The 18441-nt window shown below is 42.9% G+C and overlaps 1 protein-coding gene across 1 annotated transcript; it reads left to right on the forward strand.

The window, feature by feature from the left end:
- The first annotated feature begins 830 nt into the window (after positions 1-830).
- Positions 831-16010, forward strand: ZNF660 (zinc finger protein 660). The gene is made up of 3 exons (XM_010374357.2): positions 831-902; positions 1995-2103; positions 10376-16010. Exon 3 carries the CDS (start codon positions 10548-10550, stop codon positions 11541-11543), a length of 996 nt encoding a protein of 331 aa, XP_010372659.1. The 5' UTR covers positions 831-902; positions 1995-2103; positions 10376-10547; the 3' UTR covers positions 11544-16010.
- The last annotated feature ends 2431 nt before the right edge of the window (positions 16011-18441 follow it).

Consider the following 18441-nt stretch of genomic DNA (forward strand, 5'->3'; position numbering starts at 1 on the left):
TCTCATAGTTTACACGTCTTTGAATATGTGGTAAGGGAAAAAAAGTTAGATCATGTCATTCCTCTGCCCCCAAGCCCTCCAACTGTTATGCAGAGCAAATCCAAAGCCCTTATCACAGTCTACAAGGTCCTAATGTGCACCTCTCCATCCCACTCCTGATTAAAGAATTTGCTTCTAATAGCCCACTGTGGGAATACTCTTTCCCCAGATAGCCACATGCGTCAATTGCCCACTTCTGTCTCTGCCCTCCCTGTCATCTATAAAATAGTCCCACCACAATCTCCCTCTCTCCCCTTACTACTACTTTCTGCATATTTATTTATCATTGTCTCCCTTGACTTGAATGTAAACCCAATGGGGCAGAGAGTTCATTTTCTTCACTACGGTATCCACAGCGCCTGGAACAGTGAGTGACATAGTAGGCACCCAAAACATTTTTTCATATGCTGCCAATAAACCATAGCTGATCCTGGCTTTGAGGCTGAATGACCCAGATCTGTGGAAGGAAAGATGACCTCTCTGCTCAGCAACCGGAGCTGGGGGTGTAACTTCAGGGAGTCTCAGCCTGAGGCTGGCAGCCTGGCCACCCAGTTGCTCGGTCTCTTTCCGCCCTAAGCAAGCACCCTGCCCAGATTCCACGCTTTCCAGGCCCTCCTCACATTGGCTGAAGTCGCCAAGCCCTCTCATCCAATGATAGGGCAAAGCCCGGAAAGGAGGCAGGGCCAGAACGCCGGCAGACCGCGCGGGGCTTCTGAGGGGCGGGGGGACTCCAGCCCGCGGGCACAGAGATGTGGAAACCTCTTGAAGCCTAGAAGGGCCGGAGGGAGAGGCTGGGAGTTAGCTGGGAGTTGCTGACGCAGTTCCTTCTGCGCTTTGTTCAAGATGTGGGTCTGGCGCTTTCGGTGAGGGGTGCTCTACAGCCTGACGTGGGGGGTCGGGCCGGGTTCTGGGAGCGTGTGGGAGACGCAGGCCAGGAGGCCAGGGCTCCTCTGCGGCTGCCCACTGCTGAGATGGGCGCGGCAGCCAAAGGGTCGTTGTGGGCCTCCCACTTCTCTCGTTCACTGCTGCCCCTTTGTCTCCAATCTAGTCTCAGACTCCTCGTAGCTGCTCGCTTGGACCAGGCTGGCCGTGGTGACAGCACTGTGTCGTCCCCGCTCCTAAGCAGTGGGCCGTCCGGGTAATACCGGTCGAGTCCCGCCTAGGCTCTCAGAGGACTCCAGAGCCCCTGAGTATTTGACTCACATCACCAGTCCAATATCCCTCCCCTTACCAGTGAGGAACCTGGGGCCCAGAGAGGAGAACGGAGTCTTGCCCAAGGTTACTCATTCATTCATTCATTCAACAAATATTTATTGAGCACTAACCCAGTAGTGTGCTAGGTCCTGGAGTTATGGTTGTGTACAGGGCAGAACTAAATTCTGGTAGGGGAGAAATGGAACAAGCTTGAAGGGTTAGAAGCAGGGTCTGGGGATCTGGAGGAGGAAACACAAAACATATTTGAGGCTTAGTGATCCTAAGACATGGGTAAACAGAAAAAGAGACATTCTTTTTGTAGTGCTCTTTTAAAGCCTTGTTTCTTTGTCTTCCTAAAGACACTTGACTCAGCAAAGTTCTCTCTCTCATCCCCCTTGTGCAGACTTTCTGTGGAAAGCTGGATTGCAAAGAAGTTCTCCACTGCACTGTATTTTGCAGTTAGATGAGAATATGGAAGCTTTTAGATATCAATGGAGTGGGTGAAAAGGGGAGGCTGTGGTGTGATGGAATTAGGATTTCCTGCAGACACAGAAGGCTTTTTAATCACTCACTAGCTATAGGACCCTGGGCAAGTCGTTCAATCCCTGGGAACTTCATTCCCTCATCTTTACACTGGAAATGATCCTTCTTACTGCCCACAGTTCTATAGGAAGGGAAGTTACCCAAAGATGGGACACTGCCCTGAGTGTCCACTTGGAGTTCAGGTCTCAGAGAACTCAGTCATTTATGTCTGTTTACAGTGACTCAAGACCCTCTTAGGAACTTCTTCACTGAACTCAAGGAGGAGATCAGGCAAGATCTGTGCTGGGCAGATCCTTTGGATTGAGGCTGCTGTGCACAGGAATATGGGTGAGTCATTCCATTCTCTTCTGGGCAGGTGAGGCCTAGATTGTGAAGTTGGTCTGGGCACAGGAATCCTGCTTGTGGGCACCAGGGTTGAAAGGGAGCTTTTCTCAGTGGTTATTTGTCAAATAGGAGAAAGGCACTAAAGTGGGCAGGGGACCTCTGGACCTTGAGGAGTAGAGTTTTGAGATGGGAATAAGGGTGATGTAGTAGAACTCAAAATTGGGTGTCATGGGACTTGGATTTGAGTCCCAGTTTTCCTCTGATTTCCAAGTTTTCCTTCTGTACATTTGGATATAAGACTGGATAGATTGGGAGGTTACTTCCAGCTCTGACATACTGAGAGTCTCTGAATAGTGGGACCAGGTCAGTCTCTTAGGGAATTTAGTCCCTGGGATGGCTCTGTTGAGACAGAATTGCCAAGAATGCAAACACACCATTATGGTGTTTCCCAGATAATATGAAGCACAAAAAGGACAAACATGTAGAGGAGGGATGGTAGTAGTGATGTGCGGATTTGGCTGTCAGCATCCCTAGGTGCACTCCAGGTGTTAGATAGAATCTTAAACTTGTTTAATTTACCATTTCAAATCAAACAATGCTGACTGAGCCCTCTTTGTGTCAGACACTGTGTGGTAGCTACAGGCAAATCTCACGGGATCTGCTATCTGAGGGCGTAGAGCTTAATGTATGCGTGTGAGGAAGGACACAGACATACACACAAGCAATTCCAGTATAAGGCAAACTCTATATTATAGATTTGTTGTGGCATTTTTTTGGAATAGAGAAATTTTTATGTGTCAGATATATCAGCTTTTCACATGGTGTTAGCCTTTGTTTTATGCTTGAGGCTTAGGCCTTTCCCTGAGATCAAGTAGTCCCTTGATATTTTCTTCAATTCTTTTTTTTCTTTCAATGTTTACATTTCACTTATCCATCCCTTGAATTCATTTGCAGGTATTGCCTCTTATTCCTTACTCCATTGCACCTAATCAATAACCAAGGACCATGTAACCATTGCTTAGAGGGACTTGAACAGGCAGATGATCCTGGTGAATTAAAGGAAGACAGCCTCCAAGTAAAGCCTCTCTCTCTCTCTCTCTCTCTCTCTCTCTCTCTCTCTCTCTCTCTCTCTTTCTCTCTCTCTCTTTCTCTCTCTCTCTCTCTCTCAGTAGGACTGTACTCTTTATGTATTTGTCACAGCCTGAAATGGATGGTGGTCCTAGGATTAGAAAACTTACCTACCAGTCTCAGAGATTTGTGGGTTAGAGATCTGCAGGGCCTTATCAGTCCTCACACATTCACTGGCTATCTGAGATATTGCTTTTCTGTACAACTGTACAGATACCCCTAGTGTCCTACTGGCCCATGACCTCATGTTTCCCTCCAAACTTCCCCAGCCAAGACCCTACTTCCTTAGTACCTAGAAATTCTTCCAGGATTTCTGAGGGAATTTCCTATTCAATCAGGCAGAAGGGAGCAAACGGGTTTCTTTTTGATCAAACTCTCCTCATTTGGCCCTCTTTGATCTCCTGTCTGGTCCTGCTTCCTCCTCAGCTCCTCCATCACCACCCTGGGCTTTCTCACAGTGCATTACTGTGCATTTCTCTTTCTCCCTACCTGCCCCTTTGTGTTAGGTTGTTCTTATGTTGCTATAAAGAAATACCAGCCGGGTGGGTGGCTCATGCCTGCAACCCCAGCACTTTGGGAGGCCAAGGCGGGCAAATCACCTGAGGTTGGGAGTTCGAGACCAGCCTGACCAACGTGAAGAAACCCTGTCTCTACTAAAAATACAAAAAATTAGCTGGGCGTGGTGGCGCATGCCTGTAATCCCAGCTACTCAGGAGGCTGAGGCAGGAGAATCACTTGAACCCAGGAGGCAGAGGTTGCGGTGAGCCGAGATCACACCATTGCACTCCAGCCTGGGCAACAAGAGCGAAACTTCGTCTCAGAAAAAAAAGAAAAAAGAAAAGAAAGAAATACCTGCAACTGGGTAAATTGTAAAGAAAAGAGTTTAAATTGATTCACGGTTCTGCAGGCTATACAGGAAGCATGGTGCCAGCATCTGTTCAGTTTCTGGGGAGGCCTCAGAAAGCTTTTACGTATAGTGGAAAGTGAAATAGGAGGAGGCAGAGCATGGTGAGAGTAGGAGCAAGAGCAAGGCGGAGGGATACCACACACTTTTAAACAACATGATCTCACGAGAACTCACTCACTATCACAAGGTTAGAACCAAGAGGATGGCGATAAACGATTCATGAGAAATCTACCCCCCCCCATGATCCAGTCACCTCCCAACAGGCCCCACCTCCAACATAGAAGATTACATTTCAATGTGAGATTTGGAGGGAACATCTAAATGATATCACTCTTCTAACCCAAATCCCTTTCTCAGTAAGCTTATCTGTTTTTTCTTTTCTAAATGTATTTATTTATTTTGAGACAAGGTCTCACTGTCTCCCAGTCTGGAGTGTGGTGGCATGATCATGGCTCATTGCAGCCTCAACCTCCCTCAGCCTCCCAAGTAGCTGGGACCACAAGGCATGTGCCACCACACCTGGCTCACTTTTTAAAATTTTTTTACCCATGCTGATCAAACACCTGGGCTCAGGCAGTCCTCCCACCTCACCCTACCAGAGTGCTGGGATTATAGAAGTGAGCCACTGTGCCCAGCCCTCAGTAAGTTTATACATTTTCTTTTTTCTTTTTTTTTTTTGAGACAGAGTCTTGCTCTGTCGCCCAGCCTGGAGTGCAGTGGCTGGATCTCAGCTCACTGCAAGCTCCGCCTCCCGGGTTCATGCCATTCTCCTGCCTCAGCCTCCCGAGTAGCTGGGACTACAGGCGCCCGCCACCTCGCCCGGCTAGTTTTTTGTATTTTTTTAGTAGAGACGGGGTTTCACCAGGTTAGGCAGGATGGTCTCGATCTCCTGACCTCGTGATCCGCCCGTCTCGGCCTCCCAAAGTGCTGGGATTACAGGCTTGAGCCACTGCGCCCGGCAAGTTTATACATTTTCATGACTTCCTCTGTCCTTTCTGTCTTATCATTCTCAAATTTGTCTTCGTGATATATTCCTCTTCCCCTTGTCTAAAATGTTTCTGTGTGTCCCTCTCTTGCTTAGTGACACTACCATTCTTGGTATTCAGACATGGATCTGATGGCCTTGGATTGTTTCCTTCAGTCCATCCTCTGTATTCAAAGGATATGTGGATGTGTGCGTTATACATGTGGATGCGTTCCTGAAAATAGCTAGACTTTATTGTTCTCTGTTCTCTCATCTTGGATTAGGGTCTTGCTATCTTCTTCATTTGTTCATTCATTCAAAAAACATGTATTGGGTACCTACAACGTGCCAGACCCTCCAGTGTTCACCCATACTACATTCCTAGTGTTGTCTCCTAATTCATTTCCCTTCCTTTTTTCTTTTTAACCCCCTCTAATCCACCTGGGCTAATCTTCCTAAAGAGTTCTTTTGCTAATTTCATTTTTGGGTAGGGTAATGCAAAATTTATTGTCCAAATGGGGATATTTTTGTGAGTTAAAGGGGCCACTATTAAATATGCAGGGATAGTAGGCTTAAACTAGCACTCTTCTGGGAAAACCAGGATGTATGATTGCCTTCCTTGACATCTCTTCGATTCTTTACTTCTATTTCCCTCAATTTACTCCCCATGGGTTATCCCAGCTGCCTCTCTCCTCTGTTTTCCATTTCATTAAGCTGAGAGAAATGTGAATGTTCTGGGAGGTGGTAAGAGAGGAACTGTGGGAACTAGGGGAAGTGCATGGTAATGCTTGAAAAACTATATTGTTAAGTGAGAGAAAGAAGGAAAATAACAAGAGTGGAAAATAGCAAGGTAGAAAAAAGAATATAGAATGGAGAAAGAAAATTAAGGGGCCGGGTGCGGTGGCTCAAGCCTGTAATCCCAGCACTTTGGGAGGCCGAGATGGGCGGATCACGAGGTCAGGATATCGAGACCATCCTGGCTAACACGTTGAAACCCCGTCTCTACTAAAAAAATACAAAAAACTAGTCGGGCGACGTGGCGGGCGCCTGTAGTCCCAGCTACTGGGGAGGCTGAGGCAGGAGACTGGCGTAAGCCCGGGAGGCGGAGCTTGCAGTGAGCTGAGATCCGGCCACTGCACTCCAGCCTGGGAGACAGAGCCAGACTCTGTCTCAAAAAAAAAAAAAAAAAGAAAATTAAGGATAGATTTCAGTCTTCTGTTTAGAACTGGTTTCCCTTTGACCATCAGTTTATATCCATATTTTTCATCTTGTAATTTCAGTATTCTGGTTGGAATCACTTCAGGCAGCTTGATTCTTTCTTAATTTGTTCATTCCAACAACAAGAAGTGTTGAGCACTTACCATGTGCCTGGGACTATTGTAGTACTAGGAATACAAGGTAAGCAGGGTGGACAAAATCCCTGCCTACATGAAGCTTATATAATATTATGATCTCCCATTTATTTTCATGTATATCAACTCTGTGCCTTTTTTTTTTTTTTTTTTTTTTTAGAAAACACTGCTTATTCTCCAGGGCTCAGCCTAAATTCTGCCTTTTTAAAATGCTTTTCTTCATCATTCCATGCCTTGGTAATTGCTCCCTCCCTCCCCTAGTCCCCTTCATCTCCTGCTTGCGTAAATTGTAAATTTGAATTTGCTCTCTTATTGTTTTGCCATACTACTCCATTGTAAGCTTTTTAAAGGGTGTATGATATTTCATGCTTGTATTAGTCGGCTTGAGTTACCATAACAAAATGCCATAAACAACAGAAACTTATTTTCTCACGGTTCTGGAGCCTAGAAGTGTGAGATCCATGTGCCTTGCCATTTCCGTTTCTGGTAGGGGGCTCTCATCCTGGCTTGTAGCTGGCCATCTTTTTGCTATGTATTCTCATGGCCTTTGTGTGCATGTGTGTGGAGAGAGGGAGAGCATGTGAGAGAGCTTTTTTGTATTTCTTTTTATAAACTCACTAATTTTGATGGATCAGGCCCACCCTTATGACCTCATGTAACTTTAATTATCTCCTTAGAGGCCCCATCTCCAAATACAGTCACATTGGGGATTAGAGCTTTAACATGCAAATGTTAGGGGGACACAAACATTCAGTCCGTAACAATGCTTCTTTAAATTTTCCCTGTGTTAGACCCAGAACAGGGATATATACAGAGTAGGGTGCTCATTAGTTATGAATTTAAGAAATGTATGAAGAAAAGAGAAGTTCCAGAGAAGATTAGAAATTGAAAAGAAATTCAGAAAAAACTATCAACTTTCTCACAGAACTTTGAAGGTGAATTCACTTGCTCTCCTGCTCTGCATTGCAGTCCCCTGGCTTTGCACTGTTTTCTCCACTTGCTTCATCCTTTATGATTAGGAGAGGTAGCAGCAGCTGAATGTGAGTGAGCCCAGGATCCTGGCAAGAATCCACCCTCCCTCACCATTCTCTCGTCCTATCCCTCATATCTTGGGCATGAGTTTGTGTGTATGTGCCTGTGTATAGAATCCGTGGCCACCTGCACTTCTGAGATGTGAACTTGAATATGTGCAGTTATCTTTTTGCCAATCTCGAGTACTACCATTTGCTATTTCCATTCTCCAGAAAGTGTGACTCCATTTATCAGAAAGCTATGGGACAATGGGAATTGGTCAAACTTTTTTTTTTTCTTTTGAGACAAAGTCTTGCTCTTTTGCCTAGGCTGAAGTGCAGTGGCATAATCAGGGCTCACTGCAGCCTGGACCTCCTGGGCTCAAGCAATCCTCCCACCTCAGCCCCCTGAGTAACTGAGACTACAGGTGCACACCACCATGCCTAACTAATTTTAAAATTTTTTGTAGAGATGTAGTCTCCCTGTCTTACCCTGGCTGGTCTCAAACTTTTGGTCCCAAGCAATTCTCCCATCTCAGCCTTGCAAAGTACTGGGATTACAGACGTGTGCCACCGTGCTCAGCCCATCAAACTTTTTTGAATAGCAGCAAGCAATACTGCACAACAGTTGCACTCCTTCTGACCCAATTAACTCATTTGTAGAACTTTTGTCCTAGGAATATATTTTAATAGGAAGGAAATTTTGTGTGTATAAAGAGATTATGATAGCATTATTGATAGTAGTTAACTTCAAGGAACAACAGAAATGTCCAACACTAGCAAAATGGAAGGAAATTACAAGGAATTCGCTGATCATATGAAGATTAAATAGCAGTGTGGAAAAATATGCATAAAAATTAAGTGGAGGCCGGGTGCAGTGGCTCACACCTGTAATCCCAGCACTTTGGTAGGCCGAGGCAGGCGGATCACCTGAGGTCAGGAGTTCAAGACCAGCCTGGCCAACATGGCAAAACCCCATTTCTACTTGAAAAATATAAAAACTAGCCAGGTGCGGTGGCAGATGCCTGTAATCCCAGCTACTCAGGAGGCTGAGGCAGGGAGAATTGCTTGAGCCTAGGAAGTGGAGGTTGTAGTGTGCTGAGATTGCACCACTGCACTCTAGGCTGGGTGACAGAGCGAAACTCCGTCTCAAAAAAAAAAAAAAAAAAAAAAATGTGAAGCAGGGATTAGGGAGCTGTTGATCAAAGCATACAAAATTTCTATTAGGAGGAATAATTTCAGGAAATCTATTGTATAACATGGTAATTATAGTTAATATCAACATATTTAGACTTGAAAAGTGCTAAGAGAGATTTTAAATGTTCTTACCACGAAAAAATAATAAGTATGTGAAGTAATGGATATGTTAATTAGCTTGATTTACCTGTTCCACGTGTAAACATTTATCAAAACATGTTGTATGCCATAAATATATATACTTTTTTTATCAACTAAAAAATAAATAAATGAAATGAACTGCAAGAAGTAGGATGCGAAATAATATCTACCATATATTTAATTGTCTGACAATATACATATGGGCAAGTCTATAAAGGACCATAGTAAGGAAAATTAGTCATGTGTTAGTATCATGTAGTTATCTTTTTGCTTTCTTTTACATCCCAACTCCCTCTAAGGTCTGCCATGGTTACCTGTATGTCCAGAGTTTCACATCAAACCAGTTGGGAAATCCCTGCTTATTCTGATGTTTGGTTTCATGTATTGTCATCTCTTGGTTATGCTGCCCCTACTGTGATGCTTTTGCCATCCTTAAATACTTTACTATTATGCCATGCAAGGTCCTATCAGAGTTTCATCTGCCATGCTTTAACTAACCTTCTTTCCCAATTTAGCCTCTCAGATTCACCCCTTAAGTAGTCTCAGTCTGTCAGAGTGACAGCATGGTGAAAAGAAGACAGACTAAACTTGCATATCAAACTGGATCCAGCTATAGGCCAGCCCCTGTGAAGTAGGCTGTGATGTTACTAGGCTCAATATTGGAAGAATTGTGTCACCACTTAACAAGATAGGGCTTACATGCAAGGATGTAGACTGGGATCTAGTACCTGGACCTTGAGCAAAAGATGTAAGTAAATACAACCTACTTACAACCTAAGACAGAATCCTAGTTGCTATTCTGTAAAACCATTTTGAGCACCTTTTACATACTAACTACAGTATCACTGGTGCTAGGGGAATAGGTTAGCAAGAACTAAAAGCCAAACTGATCTAAAGTTCAGTCATCTTTCAATTCACTTTTTCTAGGGCCAGATTATAGTTGAGCCTGCCATTAGGAGTTAGATGGCTCTGAGCTGGGCGCAGTGGCTCATGCCTGTAATCCCAGCACTTTGGGAGGCTGAGGTGGATGGATTGCCTGAGGTCAGGAGTTCAAGACAGCCTGGCCAACATAGTGAAACCGCATCTCTACTAAAAATACAAAAAATTACCTGGGCGTGGTGGCGGGCGCCTGTAATCCCAGCTACTAGGGAGGCTGAGGCAGGAGAATCGCTTTAACCTGGGAAGCGGAGGTTGCAGTGAGCCAAGATCGGGCCATTGCACTCTAGCCAGGGGCAACAAGAGCAAAACTCCATCTCAAAAGGAAAAAAAAAAAAAAGGAGCTAGATGGCTCCAATTCAGGGAGTAGAGGATGAGGCAGGAAGGAACTAGGGTGGATTTTATACGATTCATTGCTTATTCTGATCCTGGACCTGTTGGGCTCCCCTCAGCCCTGGCTTTCCATAAGCCTTTACATTGGCTTCTATGTTTAACTTCATTTTTGTCATCTTTTTGATCTGTTGCCCTGCCCTTGAACACTTAACCCTTCCATATGTCTACCACATCTGGTCCGTGGATAGTTCTCCTTCCTCTGGTACAGAGAATAGGTGACATGTGCAATTTCTGTTTCTCCTGTCAGATGGTGAAACTGGGACTGAGGCGGAGTTAATTCCAAAGCATCATTCCTGAAAAGTACATACTTTCAAGAGAATTCCACAGAGACGTTGCCCAGGAAAGTCAAAATTTAGAAGGCTCTTCTGAAGGGAAAGAGAAGACTAGAGAAGACACTGGTGTGTTCCAAGCAGGAGAAAATGAGGAGAAAAACAAGAAATTTCAAACATAAGACAGTTAAAGACAATAAAGTACTCACAGAAGGGAGTGACCAAGAATCTGAAAAAGACAATAGTCAGTGCTATGACCGTGCAACAAACAAGAGAGTTCAGGCTGAAAAGAGACAGTATGTATGTACTGAGTGTGGGAAAGCCTTTAGTCAGAGTGCAAACCTCACGGTACATGAGCGAATCCACACGGGAGAGAAACCCTATAAGTGTAAGGAGTGTGGAAAAGCCTTCAGCCATAGCTCTAACCTTGTTGTTCATCGGAGAATCCACACTGGACTGAAGCCCTATACATGCAGTGAATGTGGGAAATCTTTCAGTGGAAAGTCACATCTTATTCGGCACCAGGGAATCCACAGTGGGGAGAAAACGTATGAATGTAAAGAGTGTGGGAAAGCCTTTAGTCGGAGTTCGGGCCTTATATCACATCACAGAGTTCACACTGGAGAGAAGCCCTATACTTGCATTGAGTGTGGGAAAGCCTTTAGCCGTAGTTCAAACCTTACTCAACATCGGCAAATGCACAGAGGAAAAAAAGTTTACAAATGTAAGGAGTGTGGGAAAACATGTGGTTCAAATACAAAGATTATGGACCATCAGAGAATTCACACTGGGGAGAAGCCTTATGAATGTGATGAGTGTGGAAAAGCTTTCATCTTAAGGAAAACCCTTAATGAACACCAGAGACTTCATCGTAGAGAGAAACCTTACAGATGTAGTGAGTGTGGGAAGGCTTTTACTTCTAATCGAAACCTTGTTGATCATCAGAGAGTTCACACTGGAGAGAAACCCTATAAATGTAATGAATGTGGGAAAACCTTCAGGCAGACGTCTCAAGTTATTCTACACTTGAGAACCCACACTAAGGAGAAACCATATAAATGTAGTGAGTGTGGGAAAGCCTATCGGTATAGCTCACAGCTTATTCAACACCAGAGAAAACATAATGAGGAGAAAGAAATGTCGTAAGTAACAGATATTCTGGGTAGTAGGGCTGACTGCTGCTTTTCTAAAAAGTAGTTCTTTAGTATCAACTTTTTAAGTCTACTTCTAAGAATCATACAGGGAAAATAATTAGAAGTAGGCAAAGATTAATGAAAGGGATGTTCATGGCAGCATCATATATGACTGAAAGAAGAAGACCAAATTTTCAGCATTACAGGGTTGAAATGAATGATGAGCTATCTGTGTGATGGTTCTGCAGCCATTATAAACATTTTTAAAGACAATTTAATGCCATGGAGAAATGATTTGGATAAGACAGAAGATAAAACAATGACATTCAATCCAAAATTTAAAAAAATATTTATGCATAGGAAAAATTGGGAAGTAAACCAAAATGTTAACAGTGATCATCTCTGGGTGATAGGATTATAGGTGATTTCTATTTTCTTCTGTATACTTTTGTATGCTTTCTAGATTTTCTACATGAGAATATACTGATTTTATATTCAAGAAAAAAAGCACAGTATTTTTTAAATGCAATGAAGGCATGCTCATTTTCACTCAGCAGTGTTATGAAAGGCACATACTATATAGAGCCTGAACCCTGGGATTACGCCCTGACATTGGCATTTAGCAGCAGTGGAACCGCGAGCAAGTCCCTTCCTTTTAGAGCATGTTTCCTGTTCAGTAAAATCATAAACATCGATCCTTTGTCTTTTTTAGTTTTAAGACAAGCTGACTTTAGAGTTGTCAACAAAATATATAATAACACTGTTAGGTTAAAAGAACACAGCAAAAATTCACTGAACCCTCCTTTCCCACAGTTGTGGAAGGATCTGCAGATGATGGAAAGCAACCTAGGCTTCATCTTTTCAATATATGTCTAGACAACCAGAAAAAACTGAAATTGAAACAACTGTAGACTCAAAAACTTTAGATACATATAAAACTAGTGGGAGACTCTGCCTTCACATGGTATAGAGAGCTGAAAGGCTAAAAGAACAAACTTTGGGGTTGGAGAGATCCATGTTCTAACCCCAGTTTTGCCATGAACTAGCTTATCAGTTTTGGACAAGTCACTTAACTGCTCTGAGCCTCAGACCTGTGTGTAAAAAAGGAGTAATTACCTACCTTACAAGGTTGTAAGGATTAAGTGAGTAATGCATGAAATATATGGTAAGCCAGACAGATGGTAAATGATAAAATCTTAAGTATAGGACATTGGAGCAGTGTTTCTAAACACTTTAGGGAGAGTGATTAAAGAGAATTTTTGTGTAAGGTAGTACTTAGGATATTTTCAGATGTAATGAACGGAATACCAAGTACTAGCAGCCTAGACCTTAAGAATATTGATTGATTGCTTAAGGGGAAGTCTAGAAGTAAGCAGTGCTATGTTTGGTTTGGCAACTCAGCACTTCATCAAACTTCTCTCTTAACTCCATAATTTTCAGCATATTGATTTTCATTTTTTCATAACCTCATGGTGGCAAGACAGTGGCCACAACTGCATCTTGCCTTCACACAACTCCTTCAAATTGGGAAGTGGAAAAGGAGCTGAGGCTTTCTCATCTGGTTTATTTTGTCACTGAGAAAAATCACCCTGAAGAAGGGAGGGAGGGGTGTTGAGCAATCAGTACAACAGATGTTTTCTGCCTTCGTCTGCCTTTCTTTATGACCAGCCCTCCTTGAAGGTCTCAGCCTATCTTCCACCAATATTTAAAACATTTTAAATGCTTAGCTGAAAGTCAATCTGGAACACTTAGAATCTCCCTATTTTTAACTCAGCCATTCCTCTGGTATACAGTGAATCCCTAAGCCCACTGCTGTCTGTCTTATGCACATAGTGAATTGTTTGGGGAATTTTTGATAATACATTATTTAGTCCCCCCACTATTATACAAGAAAATTGAGTGTCAGTGAAGTTAGGTGACTGGCCACTAAGTTGTCAGAGCCAGGATTTGAGCTCAGATCTGACTTTGAAATTCATGCTTTCTTCATTATACCAAAGTGTCTCTGCCCACCATGGTGGTTCTGTAATGTGAGTGGGAGACCAGTTGGCATTTTCCCGGGTAGCTGCCTCTATGAAAGGTGATTGTATCTAACAATTATTTGACCATGGTTTTATAGGGAAGATGCCATCAGTGTTCTGTGAATGAGATTTATGGCCTATCTCTGTACCTCGTAATTTAGTTTTAAGGCATATATATTTCTTTTTGCTGTTACTGGAAAGAAAGAAGTGAAGGGTGAAGGTCATATATTTGTATGAAAAAAATTACTTATTTTGTCCTATTTTGATAGGATAGTGGTTTGCACATAATTTGTGATATAATAATCCTTTGTATGGTCATTGCAAGCAGGGTTTGGAGGGCCTGGGACAGATTTGCTCCATTCATGGGACAAACCTGGTATATCATTCCTGAGCAGAATTGTTGATGCTTTATATATTGCTGAGCAGATATTCTCTGACCAAAACATTTTTTCATCACCAGGTCATAGTGCCTAAAACTTTCTTTAGATAGGCTTTCTTTTTTGTCTTAGAAGACTTTATGATCTTCAACAGTATATATCTTCAAGGAAGGATATGATGCCATCTCATACCTAGAGATCTGAAGATAGGAGAGCTTCATATATCTTGCCCCGGGCAAGTGAGGATTATAGTCCCTTGAGGAGGCCATCACCCATCTTCTAGGCTAATACCTGCCTTGAGCTGTAGGAATAAACATTTGACAACAGGTCCTTGCATCCTTTCAGATAAACATTCTGCTATAATTTGAACTGATCACCCATCTTTCTCTAGGAGCCTCCCAGGGCTACCAACTTTTACCTCAGTCAGAGTTTAGGCATGCAGCTCTTACTGTCCTTTCAAGCCCTTTCATAATACCCTCTGGAAACCAGGAACTGTCTCTTTGAATGTTTTTTTTTTGTTTGTTTGTTTGTTTTGAGACAGAATCTCGTGCTGTCGCCCATGCTGGAGTGCGGTGGTGCGATCTCAGCTCTCGGCTCACTGCAACCTCTGGCTCCCAGGTTCAAGCAATTCTCCTGCCTCAGCCTCCTGAGTAGCTGAGATTACAGGCACCTGCCACCACGCCCGGCTGATTTTTGTATTTTTAGTAGAGATAGGGTTTCACTGTGTTGGCCAGGCTGATCTTGAACTCCTGACCTCAGGAGATGTGCCTTCCTCGGCCTCCCAAAGTGCTGGGATTACAGGCATGAACCAGCACGCCTGGCTTTATTTATTTATTTATTTATTTATGTATTTATGTATTTATGTATTTATTTATGAGCTTGAATTTTGCTCTTGTCGCCCAGGCCGGAGTGCAATGGCACGATCTTGGCTCACTGCAACCTCTGCCTCCTGGGTTCAAGCGATTCTCCTGCCTCAGCCTCCTGAGTAGCTGGGATTACAGGTGCCTGCCACCACACCCGGCTAATTTTTTGTATTTTTAGTAGATACGGGGTTTCACCATGTTGGTCAGGCTGGTCTTGAATGAATATGTTTTCTTCACATTCTTGTTCCAATGGAAACCTGGCTGTTCCCCAAAGGCAGTCCTTAGTCTGCATTGCTTAGTTGCTAGTTTATGTGTCTCTCAAGTCATGTACCTCTCTGTACTGCCGTTTCTTCTCTCTTCATCAGAAACTCAGCTCTAATCAGTCCTGGTTGCATACACCTGTAGTCCTAGGTACTCAGGAGGCTGAGGTGAGAGGATCACTTAAGCCCAGGAGTTCACTGTTAACAGTGAGCTATGATCATGACTCTGCACTGCAGCCTAGGCCACGGAGCAAGACTCTGTCTCAAAAACAAAACAGAACAAAACAAAAAAACCCACAAAAACCCAACCCAGTGCTTTTGAAATACACATCACTAAACTACTGTGTATTGCTCATTCTTGTTATTTGGTTTCTTGTCTACTCACATTTATTCACTTATGATTTTAGTACCCTGAATATCCTGAGGAATATAAAGAGGCAATAATTTTAGCCACAGACATCCTGGTTATATAGAATTGCTCCTGTGTAGAATCAAAATATATATGCTCTTTTTAGTTGAGAGGAAAATACGAAAATCTTATTTTATATATGCTTGATTAGAGGGCAATATGTAAGACAAAGAATTCTGCTTAGAGAGGAAGGTGTCACCCTGGACTTAGAAATCTTTTTTCACAGATGGTGCGTCTTGTGTTAGGTCTTACTTGGAAGAAAATTGAAGTAAAAAACAGCTTTAAGTAGCTGAGTAATTAGGATTAGTTAGTAGCTGTTGAATCTAAATCCCTTAAGACTAAATTTCATTGCAGCTCTGTACCCTCAGCAAGACTTCCTTTCTTGATTGTTTTTCCCTTTAATATAAAATTTAAAAGATGCCCATATTGTCAGGTTGTTTTTAGTCACTAGACTGTCTTTAATAGCCTCTGATGTTACAAAACTGGAGTCATGAAATTATTTTCACAGGAAATAGTGATAATTCCTTCAATAAACATCTGCTATTCTTATAAATATCACTCTTTTTTTTTCTTTTTGCTTACTTTCTTTGTTCAGAGTGGGAAAAAATAGTTCAATCTGCTTTTCTTTAAGTAGCTATATTAGGGTTCTTTCTCCAGAAGGACGGAATGAATAGGATGTATGTATATATAAAAGGAATTTTACTAGGGAGAATTGGCTTAAGGCGAAGTCCCACCATAGACCATCTGCAAGCTGCAAAAGAGAGAAGCTGGTAGTGTGGCTCAGTCCCAGTCTGAAAGCCTCAAAACCAAGGAAACTAAAGTGCAGCCTTAGTCTGAGGCCAGAGGCCCTAGAACCTCTAGGAGGCTGCTAGTGCAAGTCCCGGAGTCCAAAGACCGAAGAACCTAGAATGTCTAAGGGCAGGAAGAGAGGAAGCAAAGCCCTTGGCATGGGAAGAGACAGGAGACCCAGCAAGCTTCTTATCCCCCTTTTTGCACCTGCTTGCTTCTAGCTGTGCTGGCAGCTGACTAGGTGGTGCCCACTGACATTGAGGGTGGGTCTTCCTCTCCCAGTCCACTGACTGAAATGTCATCCTTTTCTGTCATCACAGACACTCAAAGAAACAGTGCTTCCCCAGCCATCTAGGCATCTCTGAATCCAGTCAAGTTGACACCTAATATTAAACATCATAGTGGCTGTTTTTAGAATAAAGAAGTGATTCTGGCTGGTTTCTCATTCAAACACTACAAGAAGTTTGTAATTTTCACACTAGTAATACATAAGTAAGCACTCTAGCTATTAGAAATTTTCCTTCTGTTATTTTTTGAGAGGGCTATGTGCCATACCTTCTCTCTGGCCACATACATGCTTCATACCCCCACTACTCTGCAGACCTCAGATGGCTGTGTAAAAACCAGCCATCTTCTCTGAAGTCCCTGTCTGCTCCAGAAGGTAGGTTTGAGAGGGTAAAAAAGAGATGGCAGACTCCTTTCTGTGCAGCATAGTTACAGGACCTGACTAGTTCCCACTCCTCCCTATGATTATTTCAAATCCAGATGGCACAATTTGACTGTATGGATTACAGATACATAAAGGCTGTAACCAGTCTCTGAAACCAAGGCTAGTGGACTCCAAGTTTGGGATGCACAAGAGGTAATTTTATACCTACAGATAAATTTCCCAGGTCCACCAAATCAGCATATCTATAGTGGGGCCTTGGAATTGATATAAAACGAAACTTTGCAATGGGGATCAGAGAAAATTTTCCATTAGGAGCCTTGAGATTTTTTTCTTTTTTTCTTTTTCTTTTTTTGTAGAGAAGGAATCTCACTATGTTGCCTTGCCCAGGCTGATCTTGAGCTCCTGACCTCAAGCAATTCTCCCACCTTGGTCTCCCAAAGTACTGAGATTACAGGTGTGAGCCACTGTGTCCAGCCCAGGAGCCTTGACTCTTTACATGACTGTTTTTATACTGATTATCCATTTTCCTTTGGAAGAACAGAAGACTCTTCCCACAGAAGATTTGTGACAAATTACAAAATTATTGAGACTTATACCAAAGTTTGTACAATCATATGACAAATTAGCAGTTAACTGAGTCAGAAGGAAAATGCTGTCACATTTGCAGTTAGTTTAATCACAGAATTTAGCATGTTTTTAAAAAGTAGAATAGGCCAGATGTGGTGGCTCACGCCTGTAATCCCAGCATTTTGGGAGGCCAAGGCAGGTGGATCACTTGAGGTCAGGAGTTTGAGACCAGCCTGGCTAACATGGTAAAACCCCGTTTACTAAAAAAGTACAAAAATTAGCTGGGAGTGGTGGTGCATGCCTGTAATCCCGGCTACTTGGGAGCCTGAGGCAGGAGAATCACTTGAACCTGAGAGGCAGAAGTTGCAGTGAGCAGAGATTGCGCCACTGCACTCCATCCTGGGTGATAGAGTGAGACTCTATCTCAATAAATAAATAAATAAATAAATAAGAATAAAATAACATGGCAAGCTGGGCATTCATAAAGCCCTTTGGCTACAAGCACACAGAAATGCTGAATAAAATTTAAACATCCTTTTAAAGTATATTCAAGAAAGTGAAATAAATCCTTAGAGCCAAAAATGAAGATGAAATGGAAATTAGAAAGGTAAGTGTGTGGATGGTGTCTTTGGTTGCCAAGAGGCAGTTTGGTGATTTGATATCCAATGGACTTGAATTTTATCAGCCATGCAAGAAGAGGATTTGAGTCTTTGGGCTTGCAAGAGGTGGAAAGTTGGAACTGAGTTCTCCACAAGAAGCCCAGATATTTACAGGGCTACACCCTCAGTGAAAGTATGCATTAGAAAAAAGTCAGCCAGCAGCAATGCAAGCAATGCAAGAGGATTGTGGGATTTGTCCTGGGCTTTAAGTGGGTGAGGTAGATTAAAGCTGAGGATAGTTCCTGGAGAAGGCTGACATTTGATGGCTTTTGGCCTGCCCCTCTGAAGAGGAATCCAGA

This window comes from Rhinopithecus roxellana, chromosome 1 (assembly GCF_007565055.1).
Source record: "Rhinopithecus roxellana isolate Shanxi Qingling chromosome 1, ASM756505v1, whole genome shotgun sequence".
Lineage (NCBI taxonomy): Eukaryota > Metazoa > Chordata > Mammalia > Primates > Cercopithecidae > Rhinopithecus > Rhinopithecus roxellana.